Source organism: Bos taurus, chromosome 6, assembly GCF_002263795.3.
Source record: "Bos taurus isolate L1 Dominette 01449 registration number 42190680 breed Hereford chromosome 6, ARS-UCD2.0, whole genome shotgun sequence".
NCBI lineage: Eukaryota > Metazoa > Chordata > Mammalia > Artiodactyla > Bovidae > Bos > Bos taurus.
Window position 1 is genome coordinate 101,623,431 of NC_037333.1, and position 22,532 is coordinate 101,645,962.

The 22,532-nt window shown below is 35.5% G+C and overlaps 1 protein-coding gene across 1 annotated transcript in view; it reads left to right on the plus strand.

Moving 5' to 3' along the window:
- PTPN13 (protein tyrosine phosphatase non-receptor type 13) overlaps window positions 1-22,532 on the plus strand; it is a gene marked incomplete at its 3' end in the record, with an annotated part of 193,595 nt that overhangs the window by 91,993 nt on the left and 79,070 nt on the right. Inside the window, 1 exon segment of the mRNA NM_174590.3 lies at window positions 9,471-10,037. Within this exon segment, the coding sequence (NP_777015.2) occupies window positions 9,471-10,037 (567 nt within the window).

A 22,532-nucleotide genomic window follows, 5' to 3' on the forward strand; every position in this document is an offset into this window, starting at 1 on the left:
TCGAGTTGCATAAAGTTCTGTTTCTAATACATACATTATTAGTTTATGCATGGGTCAGGAAAGAAGGCAGACTTTAAATTTAAAAAATATCTTTAACCCTTTTTTCTGTTTTCTTACTATACTTACATCCTTAAATATATATATATAAAATATATATATATACAATATAAATATTTATATAAATAAATAAAAATAAATAAATATTCCTCAAATATACGTGTGTGTGTGTGTAGATATATAGACACACCTTCCTCTCATAGGTAAAAGTTTTTGTTTTTGTTTTTTTTTGTCTTAAAGGACAGGAGGATTTGAAATACAATGTGAACCTTGGTGCTAAAAATAGCAGCACTTTGTTAGTCCATCAGATTTTCAATCAGTCCCCTGTTTTGGAAATAAATGAGTCCTTTTTGAACGGACATGATGGATACTTTGATAAATGAACATTAGATTTAAAAGAAATGATTTATTTATTTATTATCTTTCTGTTTCTTACTCCTTCCTTCTCTTAGCTCCCTTTCTCCCCTGCTCCTTGCTTTCTTATTTCTCTTTTATGTACTTTCTCTTTTTGTAGTTCCCTATCATCTCCTGCTTCAAAGTGGCCATGTTATAAAATTGAAGTTTGTATGCTTGGTTGTTACTTGTTGATTTAGTGATTTTAATGCTATATTGTTGATGATTAATTTTTAAAGATAGTTTTTTTTTTTTAACTAAAAGAAGCTTAGTTTCTTTAAGAATAAAAAATGTTCCTATAAATATGAAACCCCTCATTCTATCTATATGCATTATAAATTTATTGAGTCTAAAGAAAAAGATCACTGTGTTATATTTAGTTTATCAAATTTTGAAAACTAACAAATGTTAACATAATTTAGTTTATATTACTTTCAATGACTGAGTTTTATTTTTTCAGACATGAAGTATTACATAATATTTTAGAAGTAGCAATAGAGATTGAACTGAATCTATACCAACTCTACAATATACTTTTTTTTTTCTGGTTAGCTATTTTTTTAATTTTTATTTCATATTGGAGTATAGTTGATTTGTAATATGTTAGTTTCAGATGTACAGCAAAGTAATTCAAAGGTTTACATATACATGTATCCATTCTTTTTCAAATTCTTTGCCCATTTAGGTTATTCCCATTAGGTTAGATTACAGAGTGTTGAGTAGAGTTCCATGTGCTGTACAGTAGGTCTTTGCTGGCTATTTGTTTTACTTATAACATATTTGGTTAGCCAAAATGTTCATTCAGGTTTTTCCACATTACAGAAAAACCTGAACAAGCTTTTTGGCCAACCCAATACTTTAAATAGCCAGTTATTTACTTATCTTAGATAACTCAGTCGTGTCTGACTCTTTGTGACTCCATGGACTCTACAGTCCATGGATTTCTCCAGGCCACAATACTGGAGTGGGTAGTCTTTCCCTTCTCCAGGGGATCTTCCCAACCCAGGGATCGAACCCAGGTCTCCTGCATTGCAGGCAGATTCTTTACCAGCTGAGCCACACTGTTTATGAAAGCCATATACAAAATTAAGTTTTCTAGACGTGTATATACTAGAGATGAGGAAAATCTACCAAATTAAGCACATTACTTTTTGTAGATGTTAAATAAATATTTGTTGATTTTGAGTTGATTTTCTCATGAGTATGAGAAAGATATAATAACGTCTATAATATAATTTTAATGGTTCCAAAAATAAATATATGAGACTCTTGATTATTTTTTTAGATAACTTATTTTAAACATTAAGTTGCATTCAAAATAAAAAGTAAACTATAGTTCACTATTTTGGCTATAACAACAAATATATCAGAAGTTTTAAACCAAATTATTAATGCCTTTTATTTATGATTTTGTTTTATAATATTAAAACTTAGTATAATTGTCTAATAGTGCTTTAGAATTATTATGACTAATAGACTGTTGGATGCAGATAATCTAGAATTGACTGTAATAACTTAAGAAAATTTACAGAGAAGTCTTTAAATAGCCTATCCATTGATTTTAATTCTCTTAATAATCCTGTCTGCTTATTGGAGAATAAAATGTCCCCAATATCAAAACTCAGGAGAATTTTTGTAAGGAATTACAGTTTGTCACACAGAATAAACCTGAATGAGTTCCTCTAACTTAGGGTAGAATTCGAGGTCCTTGTATTTAAAGAAACAGTAGCCCCTCTTTGGACTGTGTGTGCATGCTCAGTCGGGTCCGACTCTTGGCGACCCGATGGGCTGTAGCCTGCCAGGCTCCTCTGTGGAATTTTCCAGGCAAGAATACTAGAGGGAGTTTCCATCTCCTACTCCAGGGGATCTTCCCAACCCAGGGATCGAACCCTCTGGACTCTCCTGCATTGGCAGGTGGATTCTTTTACCACTGAGCCAGCTGCGATAGCCTTTGTTGGATCAACTATAATGGGAGAGGATTCCTCAGTTCATCTTAGCCATTGCTTACCACAATAGTAATAATGCTCAAAGGCTCTTTTAATTTATCCTTAAAATTTATAAAACCACATCTCAAGGACAGAATTAATATAGTATACTAATTTATAGGCATTACCAGACAGAAGAAGTTAGGAGCTAATAGTGGCATAAACTTAAATAATATAAATCTTTTTAAAAATTAACTCATAAAGAAGAAATACTCTTGTGTGACAGTGGTATTACTTAGGAGCAGTACCAGGTCTTACCTGTCTGTGGTCCCTTGGGCAAAGCAGCGTTGTCGTATTACATTAGTAGTAAGGCATTCACTTTGACGTAGAGGAACCTAAAACCTTTATGTAGTGATAACTTGTAGTTTATTTGGTTCCTGACCACTGTTCTCGATAAATAAAATGTCAGGATTTGACATTTTCCAGTGAGATATAGAATTAGATTAAAAGAAGTGGACAATTTTAGAGATAATGCCTCATACCTAAGTGATTTGATTGTTCAATTAAAACATAGCAATAACATTTTTCATCTATGAGTAAATGAGCTTAAAAAGTCTCCCCTTATATCTTACCTCTGAGATCTGTTACAGAAGCTAAGGCCTGAACTAGCAGGCTGTGGGCCCCTACTTTGTTATTTAATACTGCCAGCGCACTAAATGTAACAGCTGCACTAAGCAGAAAGAAATCAAGCATTTCCTGCCAAGTGAGCTTAAGGTAGAAACCTACACCTTGATCAGATCAGCACGATGGTGCTCCAGAACTCAGGCATGTTGATAATATCATGTTTCTTTTTTTTTTTCGTACCTGATCACATTTGTGAGGACAGATGGGGAATCAGGGAGCCTCTTTTAATACTGAAATGTCATTTTGAAGTTAGCTTCTAAGAGGTGCTGTGAATTTGAGTCTGTGTGTGAGGGGAAAGATGAATGATGCTATCCCATTAAGGATAATGTTAATCATAAATAACAAAAACAGTTAAAACAGTGTACTTTACAAGGAAGGTTTTTTAAATTTAATAAGTAAAATATGTTATATTATGAATACTCCTTATGATCTTAAAATCTTTTATTAATATCTCTTCAAAGTTTATTGTTTGCTCTTTACTTTTTAGCAAACTACATGCTCTCTGAAAGGAAAATGCTTGTGGTTTCATTTTAAATTTGAATACTTATAATTGTGTGTAATCTAATGTTGTCTATAAATTCTCTGAACTCAAAACATCCTTAAGAAATAGAAAAATCTACCTACAATGACTACTTGTTCTGAATAACTTGATTTTTTATTATAGAATCTAAAACTTTTCTAGGAGATCTTTTGATTTCTGTTTTTATGATTTTTCTTTCAAAAGGAACTTAAATTCTCCCTCAGTACATAATTATATGCCGAGAAAAATAAAGCAGAAGCAAAAAAAAAAGAGGCAAAATTTAGAATTTTATGCTGCTACTTGTTCAGAAGAGCTTATGATGGTTCAAATGGGTTAGTTTATTTATCCTATCATCTCTAAGAAGAAGGCATAGCAAATTATATCCACATTTTCGTAGATGAAGGAAGTGAGAAACAGAAATTAAGTGGCTTGCCCAAACTCATGGATTGAATGATAAAGCCAGAATTAAAACCCCATCTTTTGACAGTAATCTTTCTGGTAGATTGTGCTACTTAAGTTGGCTTAAAAGGGTTTCATAAGTTATATATTCATTCTGTTCTACAAATGTTCTTTTGAAATTTCTTTTATCGGGAACTGGAAGTACAAAAACAAGTAAGACGTGGTCCCTTATGTTATTATTCCAGTTAGGGGTGGAGGTGAGAAAATGAGTAGGAATGATGGCAGATATAGAATATAATGGATAATTTTAATATAGCGAGAAAAATGTCTTCATAGAGGTCCAGCATGCTCTGTGAGTTTAGGTGAAGGAACTTCTAACTCTACCAGAATGGGAAAATACCACAGAAAGCTCCTCTTGAAATCTTTTAAGAGTAGCTACAGTGGATATTCCTTTCAGAAATACCATTAGTTAAGTTTCCTGTGATCAAAATGAGTAGTAAGGATAACTATTGAAAGTGAAAGTCGCTCAGTTGTGTTGGACTCTTTGCAACCCAATGGACTATATAGTCCACAGAATTCTCCAGGGCAGAATACTGGGGTCGGTAGCCTTTCCCTTCTCCAGGGGATCATCCCAATCCAGGGATCAAATCCAGGCCACCCGCATTGCAAACAGATTCTTTACCAGCTGAGCCACAAGGGAAGCCCAAGGATAGCTATTAGGTATACTTAACTAATTATTTCAGTGCTGTTAATTGCTTGTTTGATAAAGTAATTATAATAGCCTGGGCACATGTTTAGAAGCTCTGGAAAGCAGCTGAAGAAACTGCATTTTATATAGTGTCAGATTGGGAAGTGGCACTGGTATTAACAGTGGATGGTTTTCACTGGTGTGGTAGACTTAGGCATCTAATACACGGGCCAAGAATGCCATGATTCTCCTCATTCATATGGCCAGATTCTGTATTTAAGCTCTAATTTTGAATTCTTAGATTAGTGAAATTTTTTCCCTAAATACTTTAGCATCACAACAGCCATGATACTGTTCTTATGTGCATGATCCATATGTATTTTATCTACCTGTGAAGTGTTAATGAGGCAATTACATATCTCATGTGGTTGAAGATAGCAAGCATCACTGACATAACAAAATGCATCAAGACTCCTGCCGGTTAGGAGTATGTGATTTAAGAATAGTATGTTTGTAACCAGCTGAAACCCACTTCTCTGTGTCCTTACCTAAAGATGTGTCTCCTTTTTCTTCCAAAAAGCAAACAGAAGCAGTCCTAGGCTAGACGGTTCACTGGAGAAACCACTTAGCTCAAAACATCTCTTTCCTACCACTTCCTTTCTCTTCCTTCAAAAGGTCATCCACACTGTTTCTCCCTTTAATAATTTTGTAGCTCATAGTTCTTACAATTTTACTTTAGATCATCTGTAGCAAGTATATACGGATCACTTTGGACCTTATTTCACACCTCCACAACCTTTTGCCTGTTTTCCTGAAGAGCGGCAATGCCTTCTCCCTCCCCTACCCACCATCTTACTTTCTCACTCCACTTTCTGTATCATCATGCCTTTCTTTGTCCTCTTGGCTACTAGAAGAGACCTCAACTGTGGTTCAAAATCATCCTTTATAAGTAACAGTCATGAGATCTTAGGTTAGTTATAATATGACTTTCAAGCATATAGAGCAAAATAAGTCATATTTTATAGAAACAAAGTAGGAAGTTAGTGTGAACTTTTTAAAAAAATAAATCAAAGATTGATATTTGTGTAAACTTTTAAGTGAGTTATTTTCATTGTAATTTTGTACTACCCTACAGAATTTAAAATGATAACTTTCTGAATTTTTTAATAGACATGAACTGAAATATTTTTATATCTACTAATTTTCATAAGGGTTTCCCTTGTGGCTCAGCTGATAAAAAATCTACCTTCGATGTGGAAGACCTGGGTTCCATCCCTGGGTTGGGAAGATCCCCTGCAGAAGAAAAACGCTACCCACTCCAGTATTCTGCCCTGGAGAATTCTATGGACTGTATAATCCATGGGGTCTCAAAGAGTTGGATACAGCTGAGCAACTTTCACTTTCATTTTCAATTTTCATGAAGACAGTAAAAGCTAGCATTTATAAAGTAGTAGTAATCTAAGAGCCACCTTATTAGTTTTTAGTTTTAAACTTCATATGGCTAGTGAGAAGACATGGTTCTTTTAGAATACCATGGCCCATTTACATATTGGTAATAAATACTAATTTCCTAAAAGGGGATGATAATTTACTTGTTACAAATAGTCTCATGATATGTCAGTAGTGGTCAGGGTATCTTCACTGAAGAAGTCATAAGTAAAACTATAGAATGGGAAAGAACTAACCACAAAAAAGGTCTAAAAGAGACCACTCAGGGAAGATAAAATGGTGTATACAAAGACCCTAACATATAAGAGACCTTAACAGAGAAAAACTGTGGCCTGGATGGAATAAAGAAAATGGAGGTGAATCCCTAAAAAGGATTCAAGTTGCACACCCAGAAGGAGTCTAAATTGTATTTGGAGTGCAATCATTATGCCTTTGAGACTTATTAAGAATAGTGACATCATGGAATGTGCTTTTAAAAGATGGTTCTAGCTGTTGAGTGGAGTATAGTGGATGCAAAAAGAAGCGGGGTGACCATTGCAGTTATCTAGTCAAGTGGTAGTGTTAATTGGGAATAAGGGGATTTCAGTAGAATTGGAAATAATCACATGGAGTAACCTATCTCTGAGAATTTAGGTAGCCAGCACTTTCTGATGAATTTAATATGGGAAATGAGGAAGATGAAGAGTTTCAGGAGGGTGCCCATATTTCTGTTTTGAGCAATCAGCTGAATAATGGTGCCACTGATCCAAGTTGGAAAGAGTGGGGTAAAGGACATCTCCGGATATGGGAAGCGTAAGGTTAGTTTTAAGCATGTTCGCTTTGAGGTGCTTCTGAGATACACAAGTAGAAGTTCCAGTTTCTGTTTCAGATTGGAGCTCCCAAAAGAAGTCAGTGCCATGAATATAAATTTGGGAGTTGTCAATATGTAGAAATATTTAATATTTCACTCTGTTATAGAGTGAAAACGTAAGATTCTAAAAGCGACACCTGAGGAAAACCAACAATTGGATATCCAGTAGAGGAGGGGAAAAAAAAGACTTAAAAGGAGCTGTCTAAGTAGGAAACCAGTCTTGTAAAGAGAGGAAAGTGATTCCTTAAGGGATTGTTCTCACTGTAAGTGGTCACTGAGAAGTAAAATATGAATACAAAAGTGTCTACTGAATTTGGTGCTATGGATGCCATTAGTGATACCATGATGGGAGCTACCAAGTTGCAGAGGAGCTGGAAGTTGACTAAAGTGGGTAGAATAATGAATGGGAAGGGAGAAATTGGAGACAGCAGTAACTAGAGGGGAATGTGGTCAGAGGGGAGACGTTTTGTTTAGTTTGTTTTGTGATAGAGATATAAGGGAACGTTTGTATACTAATGAGAAGGACTCAAGAGAAATGGGAGACAAGGAGGATGGAAGCAGAGCGGGCAGAAGTTAACCAAAGAAGCAAAATCATTGATAAAAGTAAGAGGAGGGGGTGAAGAGAACACACACCGGGAATTGGCCTTCAACTGGTAGGAAATTTCACCCCTTGAGACAGTAGGGAAAAGATTGCCGAGACAAATAGATATATAGAATTAGGCATGGAACAATGAAAAAGCTCTCTTCTGACAACTTGTTTTTTCTTGGTGGAATATGAGACAAGAGCATCAGATAGAGAGATCAGGTGGGAAAGAACGAGGAAACGTGAATCCATCATTGTGAAAAGTGAGTGATGTTGAGTGTCCATCATGGTTGACCATGAATTTATGTTGCTGCCAGAATACTTGTTTGATTGTCTCCAAGGTTTGACTCAGCTTGGTAGCCAAGATAGTAAAAGGAGGCAGATTGTTGAGCTCATATATGCTTCTATGATTCTTAAATCCTTTCGATTCTTATTTTTTATCGATTGTATCCTATCAACTTTTAAGAATATCTTTGTTCTCTATTTTTTAATACAATTTTAAATAACTGAGTTTCAATATGTGATTTAAGAATGTAATTCACCACTGAAGTACTGTAACATAGACATATGTTTATCAGTTTTAAATTATTTTATATCAGGATCCAAAGTGTGTGGCAATCTATACATCCAGATGTAGGATGGTCTATTTCCCTGTATTCTGAGCCTCAGATACATGTATCCTTACTTGCACTTGAGTGGATTCATGTTCAGGGGAAGATGAATTCCAAGAAAAGCAAAACATTTGAATCTAATTTTCAAGCCATTATGTGTTGCCATTCTGAAATTAATTGACTGTGATGTTTAAGGTAAAATGTGTGGTGAGGGAAGAAAGCTAATAGTTGTTACCCCAAACAGGCAGTCAACTTATTCAAATATGTTAATAAAGCATTTATTGTTACTGGGAAGGTTTTAGTTATCATTTTATATTGTATCCACAGCAAATAGCTTATCAAAGAGGGATTACAGATGGTCATTCTGGAAATCTTCAGTGTTTATGGGTTATTGATGTCAGTAACTATAAAGTATTTTTCTGCATTTCTCATTTAAATAGTGGAGCCATATATATGTGTGATTTTTTGTTGTTGAATCTGTGAATTCAAAAAATTTCTGGCTGGGCATTTTTGCTCCTCTTCAATGCATTTATAGACTGCTGCCTTGAAAAAACATTAGAATGGCTTACTGGTTTTAACTACATCAAGGACCAAAGCATAAATAAGAATGGGTAATTTATTCCAGTTAACAAATATCGATACATAATGTTTGAGAGGAAAAACTATTTCAGGATATGATGGTCTGCTATAGAAAAATTAAGTTACTTATGTAATTTAAACACAATCAAATTGTCTGGATTTTAAGCATAATCAAATTTTCTGGAAACATATATGACCTTAATAAAACTTTGATACTCAATAATTCTAAATACTACAGCAGGAATTTTTTTTTTTCCTTTGAGCACATTTATTTGAATGACCAGAAAATGGCAAGGCTTTATATTGAAATAATACATATTTGAATTGTATCTGTAGCCATTAAAAGAGTGTACTATGTATTCTATTATTAACTCCAAATCATTTTATGAATAATTAATATCTACCAAACTGGATAGTATCAGAAACTCTTATCTATTTTTTTAAAACTAAATAAGTCACCTTTGAATATAAAACAATGTTACTTTAAAAACCAAGTTCTATATGTTACTGATACCATTTGGTAAGAAACACTGGACCCTGAAATATAACATCCAACTAACAAACATACCATTTTTTTTCCAGTTCCCTTACCATCATCACCATCCCATTTCATCTCTGATTCTCCATTTGGAGAACTGGAAAATGCCACCACTCTCATTGTCAATAGTAAGGTTACATTCCAGTTATTTTCTAAAAAGTCTGTGCATACATGATAGATTCTTATCATTCCAGGAAGAAGCTCTACTTCTGATGTTCTAGACACATACAAGTCTCCATTCTGTCATCAGGCCTTTCTTAACAAAGGGCTTAGTAAATCCATGGGATTTCTATCTATCAAAGATACACGAGATGAGGAAGATTATTTCAAGGACCTTTCATCAGATAATAACTCTGGACAAGAAGATTCGGAAAATTCCTGCTCCCCTTACCCGTTCAAATCTAGTGGCCCAGAAAAAAAAGCTGTCCCTGGCCTCGACGTGCTTCCCAAGAAGAAGATCTGGGCTTCGTCCATGGACTTGCTTTGTACAGGTGACAGAGACTTCTCTTCTGGGGAGACTGACAGATACCAACGCCGTCTCCCTGAGGCGGTTACCGTGCGGACTTCAACCACTCCTAGAAAAAAGGAGGCAAGATACTCAGATGGAAGCCTAGCCTTGGATATCTTCGGGCCTCAGAAAATGGATCCAGCATTTCACACACGAGACTTGCCCACCTCCTCGGCAATATCAAGTGCTTTGGACCGAATCCGAGAAAGACAAAAGAAACTTCAGGTTCTGAGAGAAGCCATGAATGTAGAAGGTTAGTAATTTTGTGTGTGTTTGAGAGAGAATTGAATCAAATTGTTTACAATTGTGTTTTGAAATAAAAAAGGGTTATGAAACCATTCCATAAGTCTTATTTCCACTGCCAAACCTTTGTAGCCAAGTCAGGCTCTTTCTTATTTGTCAGCTTCTGTTCTTCCTCCCACAAAAACCATAACTAAAGTACACTGTTTCCAAAAGTCATCTCTGCTAAGCATACCCGGTCCAGCCACCTTATACTCTCTCCATGTTTTAGGTAGGCAGGGGCCATGTTTTCAACTGCTTTTTAATCCTCCACAGCATCGTCTTTCATGCACCATCTTGTGGGAGGCTTCCGTAAAGGGCTAGTTCATGGAAATGAGATACAGTTAATCAAAATCAGTTATCCAAGGGAGGCAGCATAGCCTGGTGATAGTGCAGTAGTCTGGAATGACGCTTAGATCCGTGTTTTTATTTATTTTTGTTTAGATCTCTGTTTTTTGAAATCATAGTATTTAGGTTTATCATTTTAGAGTCAGGCAGCCTAGGCTTGAATTATTTACTCCCTTCAGTAGTTATGTGATCCTTACTTTGGCAATGGGGCTTAATCATGCCAGGTCTTAGGTTAGCCTGTGTGTGTGTGTGTGTGTGTGTGTGCGCTTAATCATTCAGTTGTGTCCAACTCTTTGCAGCCACATGGACTATTAGCCCACCAGGCTCCTCTGTCCATAGCATTCTCCAGACAAGAATACTAGAGTGGGTTGTCATTGCCTTCTCCAGGGGATCTTCCCAACCTAGGGACTGAACCCAGGTCTCCTACATTGTAGGCATTCTTTACTATCGGAGCCACCAGGGAAGCCCATGTATAAAATGGGCTCAATAAAAATAAATTAATTCAGTAATGAATGTAAAATGATTACATTAATAAATTAATAATTATTAATTAATTAATTAAATTATTATGAAACTACTATGGGGGCATAAAATGACTATAAATTACCAATTCTTATTATTTATAGGGGAATGCTCTTTCAAAAATACCTGATTGATACACAAAGCACAGTATATTGAATAGAATAAAATTGTGTTCTAGTCATATGATAGAGTCTGTTTTTAGTACAGATAGATGGAACAGAAAGCAAAATAAATGTTTTCAATCTCATCCTCTACATTTTTGACGATTAAAGTTTTATATATGCCCCTTGATCACTAGACCCCTGGGACATAACTGATTAAGGGGCTTCTAGTTCAGTGAGAGTAGTAACGTAATGAAGGGTCGTATTTATTCAGTATTTTTAAAGTCAATGTCCTAGTTGAATGTTTTTAATTCATAGGTTGCCCTTAAAATACTCCGCTAACGGTTTGTTCTATTAAGTTTCAAGCATAGTTCTATAACTGAAAATACATTCCACATTGTGCTTTAATTCTCATAAATGAAGCCTTGCATTTTTTTCAACATAGGAATTGCATATTAGTGAGGAAATTGGAATTATGGAGGAAATTATTGAACACTTAATACTATAGATTTATATATAATTGCACTTTTATAAGCATTAGCCAGCATTATGAGATAGTTGAGTATAACCTGGATCTAAAAACTTTCAAAGTCATGGACTTGCCTGGTCATCCAGTGGCTAAGACTCTTGAGATCCCAATGCAGGGGCCCAGAGTTCGATACCTGGTCAGGGAACTAGATCCTGCATGCATCAACTAAGACTCAGTGAAGTTAAATAAATATTTAAAATCTTTCAAAGACAGAAAATGAAAAATTAGAAATTTATTTTATGCATGATTTCACTGTTTAAGTCTTAGAGTTGTAACAGCAAAAAGTAGTCACTTTGTAGCTTAAAGTCTCTCTTTTCAGAATTTGTATTTTATGACCATTTAGTGTTACACCACAGCTAACACATGAATATAATTTAGCTTCACATTCTTATGAGCATTCCCTCATGGAGACATTTATATAAATAAATTCTGCCCATTGTTGTTGGAGGGGAACAGTCCTTCAGTGATTCAAACAGATAGGACCATGGTCATCTCAGAATATAAGGAGTGAATATACACACCAATTTAGATGGCTTTCTAACATTTAAGAGGTTCAGTGGTATCTTTTCTTAAAATGTAAATATTAAAATTGTTGTTATTGTTCAGTAGCTAAGTCATGTCCCATTCTTTGTGACCCCATGGACTACAGCACACCAGGCTCCCCTTTCCTTCACTATCTCGTGGAGTTTGCTCAAATTCATGTCCATTGAGTTTGTGATGCAAGCTAACCATTTGCCACCTGCTTCTGCAAGTAGTAATTTGGATATGTGAAGTCTGAGAGAAGTGTTTTTACATTTGAACCTTGGTTGAGAGTTAAATAGTAAAAAATCAAAACTATGGTGAAAATATTTTTTAAAATTATATTACAGTAAATAGTCAGTTTAGCATGTTTTGCTTGAATATATAATTTATAGGAATTTCCTATAAGTAAAACTCTGTCATGGTTTGCATGTGCATGCATGAATGTGTAAGTGTAAAGAAACTCAAATAGATCAACTTGTTTTCAGATATGCATATATACATATATATCTGTAAAGATAATATATTGAGTTGGCCATAAGGTTACAACCCAAATGAAATTTTTGGCCAACCCAGTATAATCTGTATAGACCCTTATTTGTTCAAAATACTAACTTGTTACCTCCCCAAAAAAATTTCTGAATTGAAAAATTTTAGGTTTATTATAAGAGATACAAGAAAAGGAAAAGATTTCCTTTTAAAAGTAAGATAAAATATGCTTTCAATTATTTAATGTAGGACAATTTTTATCCTGAAATCTATCTTTGCATTAAAAGAGTTTTCAGAAGCATTTGCTCCCACAAAATATCTACCAATTTTTTTCCCTAGAGTATATTTCATAACCAAATTAAACAAAATAGAACACCTTGAAAAATGTTGGTTTATTATGGAAATACTTGTACCACCTTAAATAAGCTCCATTATTATATAGTAGTAATAAATTATGATTGTTTTTGACTAAGAGCATTGTTTGAAAGGAATGTTTGAGGTTTGGAATTCAAAAGCAATAACTCTTACTAGTTATTTAGTTGAGTAACTTGCTGGTTTTATGCTGTGCTGTCTTTTTGTAAAAGTAAAATAATTTATGTTGGCTGTGCAAAGTACAGATTGTTAATATGAAGAGTTTAGCTAGTATACTAAGAAGAAAAAAGAATGGAAAATAACAAACCACTTATTTAATTCTTATGAAAAATAGGCTTCATAGATCCCTTTTATGTGTGACAAATCAAGCAGAACAGTGGATATTATTCATGTACCCATTTTCTTGTAGACTTTTCTTTTGAAACATTCCTATTTTAAAGCATTTAAAAGTTATAATACTCTACAGTTTTTGTGATCTTTACAATTGAAAGTTGTCACTGAGGATCAGTAATTTTAGAATTAGAAGAGGTTTTAGAGCGCATGTGCTTGAGCATGTGAAGATTTAATAGCATACCCAGCATCACATAACTGATTAATGATAAAGTTTCCATCATTATGGGAGATTGTAAGTTTCCATCATTATGGGAGATTGTAAATTTCCATCACAGATTTGGCATTCCAGTCTAAGGATTTCCCACTACATGTTACCTCCTAATTTTTAAAAAAGATGTATTACAGTGTCCAGTGGGATAATATACAATCAGAAGAAAAGAAATTGCTAAATTTCAGTTCATTCTTTGGGGCACATGAACATTCAGGAACTGATGGAAAAGACTGTTGTCTCCTTCAACCTCAAATGGATAGCTGTTTCCTTTAGCCCAGGCCCCATCCTCTTGAAAGGAACCTGTACCTAAATCATTTCCACAGCGTCTCCTCAGCCGACAAAACCAACCAGCCGACTGGCACAAGGGAGACCAGACTTTAAAATCATGGAGTAGTGCTGGAAGGAACTTGGGTACCATTCTAAACATCTCATTTTCAGGCATCATCAGACCTCTTAGGTCTCTTCTTAATAACATTATATAATTTTTAATATAATAAAAGTATTTTATTACGAAATAAAAGGCTCGTTTGGGTCTTCCTTCAATAAACCATCCTGGGTGAAGGGTTGAGATGGAGCTCCATTTAACCATGTAGCAGACAGAGGGATTTTATTTTCCTTTTTGGGATAGTGTTTTGATGGGGCTCTATTATTACAGGATCTATAAAATGGTTATCCAGTACCTGATGACATAAGAGAGTAAGCTATCAAAAAGCAATGGTTATTATTAAGTGCTCTGATTCCTTTGGGAACAAAATAAAGTTAAGAACAAGAAAGATTCCAAGAAAGAAATTGTAGTTGAAATTTTAAAATTATAAATAAAAGATTATTACTAAGATTATTAATCATTTCCTACATTCATAAAGCCTTTTCATACTGTTCATGGGGTTCTCAAGGCAAGAATATTGAAGTGTTTGCCATTCTCTTCTCCAGTGGACCATGTTTAGTCAGAACTCTCCACCATGACCCGTCTGCCTTGGGTGGCCCTGCAGGAGATAGTGAAGGACAGGGAAGCCTGGCATACTGCATTACATGGGGTCGCAAAGAGTTGGACGCAACTTAGCAACTGAACAACAACACTCATAAAGCAGTAGGAGAGGCAGGAAAGAACGTAACAGCTTTCTCGCATAGAAACTAGTTTTAAAATTTGATGTCATTCCCCTTTTTTTTTTTTGCTTTATTCTTTTCATTTCACTCTTTCTGCCTTAGCATAGGACTGTCCTATTCTACTCTTTTGCTTCTTCATTTCCAGGCTTTTCTTTTCCACCTCTCTCTGCTCCATCTCAAGAGCTGAGAAATCGTCTGCTTTCTAATGAGAGTTTCTGTCTCTGTGTTGTTTGTGGGGTAATTACCACACACTCCCTGTCCATCACTCTGTGGGTTGGCAGCACATTCCTGATTATGAGAGATTGACTTGGAACTGGTACTGTGAGTATAGTATGAACAGACTCCACACCCTGGGTGGGGACCGTGAATAGCATTTGCTTAGAACAGTCAAAACTCCCCTGCATTCTGTGTAATACTAGAAGGGCGAGTGTAAACAACAGATACAATTAAATTCTATAAAAGTGACTATGGTTAAATAGGACTTATTTAAGGAGTTTAAAGTCAACCCATTGTACGTCATGTCTAAATTAAGTGTTGTCTCCTTTCTTTCAATGCTGTGTCTTCTGGTCTAGCCTAGTTTTGCTCTTCTATGACTGCTCTGTGAATGCAGCTTAAACTCTCTTGTGCAACTAGAGTGTGTAAACACTCAAGTATGTGAGCCTGTTCTCATTATTGAGGCATCGTAATACTTCCTTTCCATTCATGTTCATTCCATTGAACTTGAAAGTGCATGTATTTTTATAGTTACATTTCAGAAAAGCAAGAGGGTGGATTCATAAATGTTACAGTTCATCATATTGGATGCTACTAGTGACACTTTATAGGCTTCCCTGGTGGCTCAGGTGGTACAGAATCCACCTGCAATGCAGGAGACCTGGGTTTGATCCCTGGCTTGGGAAGATCTCCTAGAGGAAGGCATGGCAATCCACTCCAGTATTCTTGGCCTGGAGACTCCCCATGGACAGAGGAGCCTGGAGGGCTGCAGTCCGTGGGGTCACAGAGTCAGACACAACTGAGTGACTAAGTACAGTGACATTTTATGGAGAGAGAGGAATGATTGCAATTTCAATTTTTAAAATTTTTGTCTTTCTTTTCTAAGATCCTGAACTAGTAAAGATGAGCTACTCTGTTTATTTCCTTCACTATATTTCCCTCTGGATAGCACCCCTCCCCTCCAAAAAAATAAAGATTGTTATTTGGATTACTCCCCGAACTTAAGTAATTTAAATAATCAGTTTCCATAGAAGTAAATATGAATAAACAGGGATTTTATATGATGTTAGTCAAATATCCCATGTATTTAAGTATTAATGACTGAATAATTACACTGAGATAAAAATACGTTTAGTATCTCTGAAGAACACACTAGTATAAATGGATTCAGCGACTTGGCCAGAAAGAATCAAGCGCCCACTGTGTTTCCACAGCTGATGAAATTTTTATTTATTTATTTATGGCTTCACCCCACGGCATGTGGGATATTAGTTCCCCAACCAAGGATCAGATTTGCCATTCCTTCACTGGAAGCACAGTCTTAAACACTGGACTGCAGGGAGTCCGGAGATTTGTGTTTTAGACCAGCATTGCCCAGTAGAACTTCTTCAGTGGAGGAGAAGTACTACATCTACAAATTCCAGCTAAGCAGACTGGACTTCAAGTTACAAGTCACAGGTGACTGTTGGGCATGTGCTTTCTAATGCAACTGCGGAACTGAATATTTTATTTAAATTACATAGCAACACAGGGCAGCTTCAAACCATTCTCATATAGAACTAGTCCAATAAAAAATACCAGTGTTCAATGGAGGGAAAATTGGCTTGAGAAGCATTTGAGAAGAGATACACAGTAAGTTATTCTTTAGCTTAAAAACAACAGAGAATAGACATTTGCTTTTTTGATTTATCCAAGTGGAAAAATGAAACTGCATCTTTAAACACTAAGGAAAGTTAAAAATGAAACCAAAACAAATGTTCCAGTGTCTATATCCATAGTAATATAATACTGATTTTGGAGTCCACAGAAATCCATGGCTACTTTATCAGAAATTAGAGACCTAATTTAACTCATACATGGTTAACATAGACCCAGTTTGGCTTTGATATAGAAACCTTCTGAAAAGCATGGACTGATATGTATTAAGGGAGATTTAAAATAGAGCTTACTGGTAATGAGTATCTACACAAGCTTTAAGACCCAACAGTTTGGGGGTTTTTTTGGCCACACCATGTGTCATGCGAGGTCTTAGTTCCCCAACCAGGGATCTGTGGGCTCAGAATCTTAACCACTGGACCACTAGGAAAGTCCCAAATGCAGGGTTTTTATTTTTGTTTTTGTTTTTTCTTTGTTGTTGTTATTTTTGGTCACATAGCATGTGGTAAATCTTAGTACCCTGACCAAGAATTAAACCTGCACTCCTTGCATTGGAAGCATGAAGTCTTAACCACTACACCACCAAGAAAGTCCCCCAACAGTTATAACCCCCAAAATATTTCATTTCATCCCAGTTTCTCAGTTCCTTCTATTGTCCATGGACTGTAGAACTAGCTTTCTAAATTGATCTCTTAGCTATAATTTGTCCTCCATTTTGCAGATTTGAATACATTTCTTCTCTGCCTGCAGCCGCTTAATAACTTTTCATCTGTTGAGCAGGAAAAAATTCAAGCTCCTTAGATTATGGCATTTAAGGCTTTCCATTATTTCCATTATCATTTCTCTCCAGTCTTACCCTTTTGCATTTCCCATCTCACAAGTCGCTCCAGCAATATATGTGTTCTCTCTCCCTCCTTCCCCCGCTTCCTCCCCTAATATGTGCCATTTTATATTATCATGATTTTATTCATACAGCTTTCTGCCTTAAGACTTTAAACTTTCTCTCATCTTCACACTTTAGGATGATGGCCTGTATTTTTCACTGAAATTATTTGTTTTGAGGAGCTTGTTTCTCCTCTTGTAGACACTGGAATTTTGCCCTGGTCTAATTCATGGCTATATCCTTAGTGTCCACCACTCTGCCGGACATATAATAGATACTCAGTTAATCTAAGCTGAATATTGCAACATGGCTCTTAATACTAAATATTTAGTGTATTCAGTGGTGCTATTTCGGATACAGAATACAATAATATTCTCTGAATTATACTATATAGTGAGGAGAGATCTCACCTTCGTCTCCTGTTTTGTCCAGCTCTAAGAGAAAATCACATACTTGTCAATCACAGCCTGACCAGTCAACAGCAAATGCAATCACTTTTCTTTAGAGCTCTATACTGTTTGAAAGCTTTAGGGGGGACAGTTGAAGTCATGACAACAAAGGATGCTAGAGGATGCTGGAAGAGTGGTATAGCTGGCCTAGAGTTGTGGCTATGATGTTATACACAACCCATGTAGAGGAACTGTTCACTCTTGTAGCAATCCTACTCTGCACAGATGTTCCATCTATAAAGTCATTTATATTTCACAGAATATTCATCTCTTACCTTCCTTGTTTGTACATATATATATATTCATACTTACCTGAGCTCCGTTCCTCCTTGTTAAAAATTTTATTGATCATGTCTGGCTCTCAAAGAATTTTAGGATATGTTATCTTCTTGTATCATGCAGTGTGATGTAATATAGAATACACTGGATTCTATTGATCACAAAGAAGGTACAATCTCTAATCTCCAGAAGTTAACCCTCTAAAAAGAAAGCATAGAGAAAAACACTTCATACGTGAATACACAGTGTTCTTACTTTTGTTTGTCTGCTTATTCGAATATTGAAATATTTTGTTTGTTAGGAACCATAGCTATAAAAATGCAGGGGTTTAATTTTCTTTTTTTCCCCAACAATTCTAGTGACAAAACCAGCCATCTTAGTGCATTTCTGTTTGAAACTTTTTTCTGTAATTTGGGTCATGTATTAAAGGAGATAAAGAAATGCCAGGTTGAAAGTGTTTATTTAATTCCTGATGTTGCAATTGCCCGAGTCTCAGTTTCTTCATGTTACTTGTCTGAGCTTGAATATGTGTCACTTGTAAATGGTGCTTTTCGATTACACTTTATGCTGGCTTAGGTTCATTTTAACATGAAGATTGTAGATTTTCGTGTTTCATCTAAAACAGCTTTACGTAACCGCTGTATATCATGCAAGTCTTCATAACCCTGTGCCACAACTTTGTATGTTTAAAGTGTTAAGTGTGTTAAGTGTTGGTGGAAATTGTGGCTCTTAATTGTCAAGGATTTATGATAGAATACTAACCTATGGAAAAACTGCCTTTTATGTTGCTATGTACAAGTGGAGTCAGTGCTCTATTCGAGTTGGCATTTAGAGAATCCAGATTAAAGGATAGTAAAATATTTGTCAGATTTTTATGCATTGTCATCTGGCATAAAGATGGTATACTCTTAATTATGGTAAATTAATACTAGAAATTAAAAGATATTGTCAGAGAATGTATATTTACAGAATCTCTATAACTAGACTTTATCCAGATTTTTTATTATTAAAATATAATTGCTTTACAATATTGAGTTAGTTTCTGCTGGACAATGAAGTAAATCAGCCCTATGTATACATATGTCCCCTCCTCTTGGATGTTCCTCCCACCTGCATCCCACCCCTCTAGCTAATCACAGAGCACCCAGTTGACCGTCCTATGCTTCATAGCAGGCTCCCACTAGCTATCTATTGTACACGTAGTATCATATATATATGTCAGTCCTAACCTCCCAATTCATCCCACCCTCCCTTTCCTACCCCCACATCCATGTCTGTTCTCCTCATTAATTCTTTAAGCCATTCTTCTGCAGTCCCTATTTTTCTCATCCTCTCACCACTATTCAACAGATTGCTTTCAGGAGACACTGTATTCCTCTGTCTTTATGTATCTACATTACACACACACATACACGCACACACTGAATTTGGTGCTGCTTTTTTTGGTGACTTGTATCCAGGCTAATTTTATTCTCCCATTGTTTTCTTTTGCACTCATTATTATTTCTACATTAAGATTCTTAATTCCAACCTCAAATTCCATGTCTAAAAACTGTCCTTGTAGGAAGTCAGAGATGGAAATCATGTAGTGAAATGAGGAATAATCATGATCCTAAAGGAATTCTAGTATATGGATTTCTGCAGTGTAGATTTCATTTAAATATTTACTAGCTGAGAAGTTTGCAGACCAAAAAGTAGATACTGAATCTAATTTTACCCTACAAGTCAAATAAATTCAGTTCTCCAATTATAATGATGACAGCTTAAAATTTTGCTTACAGTTTTAGCACTGCCGTGAAAGTAACTACATGTATATTTTATAAAATGGGTATTTGAATATTCTTAACAGGTTCATTGCACATGACTTAAGAACTTTGGCATTCAGAAAACTTTGTAATGGTCTATAAATACTTAGGAGCATCTCGTTTTTTTTAAAAAAAAAGTCTAAAACTTTCTAATTAAAATAACAGTTATTAGATTTTGTTGATGCTGGGAGGTGAGTACATATGAGGACTTACTGTGTACTCTTGTCTTCATGTCTGTTGAGTTTTCATAATAAAAAGTTGTGTTTTTTGGTTTTTTTTTAATCACTTGGTAATACTACATTCCTAGGATCTGGACCAAACCTAAATGCTAATATTATACATTTAAGTGTAGACAGAAAACATATCTGTGTTGTTTGGTTCCTCTGAAAAGAAGTTATTAATAATGTTAGGATCTTGTGGAAAATTAGAGATTACCCTTCTTTTGTTGACTAGATCAGAGGAATAAAGCCTATATCTATCTAGTTAGTATCTTTTAGTGTTAGTCGCTCAGTCGTGTCCGACTCTTTGCTACCCCATCTACTATAGCCTGCCAGGTTCCTCTGTCCATGGAATTCTCCAGGCAAGATTACTGGAGTGGGTAGCTATTCCCTGCTCCAGAGGATCTTCTGACCTGGGACTGAAGCCATACTCTGCCGCACTGCGGGCAGAGTCTTTACCGTCTGAGCCACCAGGGAGGCCCAGAGTCAGTGTCTGCTTGGTGCCTTTTGTGTAGATCATCAGAAAGTCAAGAAGTGTTTCTTTCCAGGTGATCTGGAAAATATGCCGCTCCATATGCACCAATGCAGATGATCTTGGTACAGGAAATGTAATTTGTTAATAATTCATGAAACTGTTACATTTACTATTCAGAAATGGAAGCTTGTAAGGCTAACCTTTCTCATAAGCACAACTGAGTAGTAAATTTTGACTGAAAACTGAAATCTGATTATAGCCTTCTTATAAGCATGACTGAGTAATAAATGTTGCCTGGGAACTGTAATATCGTTAGATCTGCCATGCCATTGCATGAAAGGAACATGGCTAACAACATTCTTTTTTAAAGGTACATTCCAGAATACAAGAAGCTCACAAAAAATCCCTACCACTTAATTAACATAGATATACCACTCCTGTTTTGTTTTTTTTTAATCTGAGTTTAATGTTTTTTTGTAATTTATTTTTTAATTGGAGGAAATTTGCTTTACAATGTTGTTGATTTCTGCCATACAACAATGCAAATCAGTCATAATTATATATGTATGCCCTCTCTCTTGAGCCTCTTTCCTTTCCCACCACCCCACCCCTCTAGGTCATCACACCCCTCCTGATTTAGAAGAGGGATAAAAAGGTCTTCCTACCCTCAATTTTCCTGCCATGCTAGTCATCCAGTTCATGTTTCTGGAGTGCTTGTGCCCAGTTACTCTAAAATGGTAAACCATTGTAAGCCAATGTCCTTCCTCCCCCAGGTGTGGTACTGAGAACATTTAAAGACCAACAGTTCATCTAGGGAAGATGCTTTATTGTTATATTTTTAAGAGGGTTTGTCAAAGTTACATTAATTTGTCTTACAGAGGAATCCAAGGGTTGAAAAAAGTTTACTAATGTTGTCAATAAAGGAAACAAGGAGGAAAAAGGAAATAAAATATAGGCAAGCTGAAAACAAGGAATGTGGACCTGTGAAATAATGTAAGAACAATTATAAAGCACCACCAAAGAACAGAAATTGAAATTAAAATTTACTCTCTTACAGCCACTTTGCAGAAATAGTTATGAAACAGTAAATTCATGAAATTGTTGTTGCATGGCATAGATTCACGTGACTGAGGTTCTCTACTCTGTCTACCGAATAGGTTTATTGCAACTTTCAGCTTTTCTTTGTGAGGTAAAACTATATTGCCTCCATCCTTGTGGGTCTTCTCTTTGGCCTTGTTGGTTTTACCGTCCTATAGGTTACAATGCCAGGTTTGGCATTTGGTCAAGTTACCTTGGGAAAATCCCTCAAAACTTTTCCATGGAAGTTCTGTACAACAAAAGAAAAAGTTCTTTGTTGCTCCTTGAAAATAACATTCTTCTTACATAATCATTTAACTATGTTCATAAAATTCAAGTAGTATTAGATAAAGCTATTATTTGACATCTTCTATAATCCTTTCAAATCATGTTCCTCTTATACCAGAGGAATTTGTTTTAATTTGTTTTTTATTTTACCATGTCACTTCCTGTGGTAGCATGGAATCCTTTTTTTTTTAAGTGCTGGTCAATATTTGTCTTTTCAATTCCAGAGCTCTTTTAATTATAGTTTTATTTGACACTTACATTCACTGTATACAAAGCTGGACAAAGTAGGAGTCACGTATATTATACCTGCTTCACCAGGTAAACATTGTTATAAGAACAATACACAATATCCTGTCCGTCAAATCCATGGCCATTTATCCTCCTACTCCTCCCGGCATGACGTCTACCCTTTGCCTCAGCATGACCTCCCATTTTTCCAGCCCATCATTTCCATCCTGATTCTACAAGCCTAGTCTCTGTGGTGCCATTTAATTATTTCATTCATTCATCTCTTGATTTTTATTTTTAATAAGCTCTC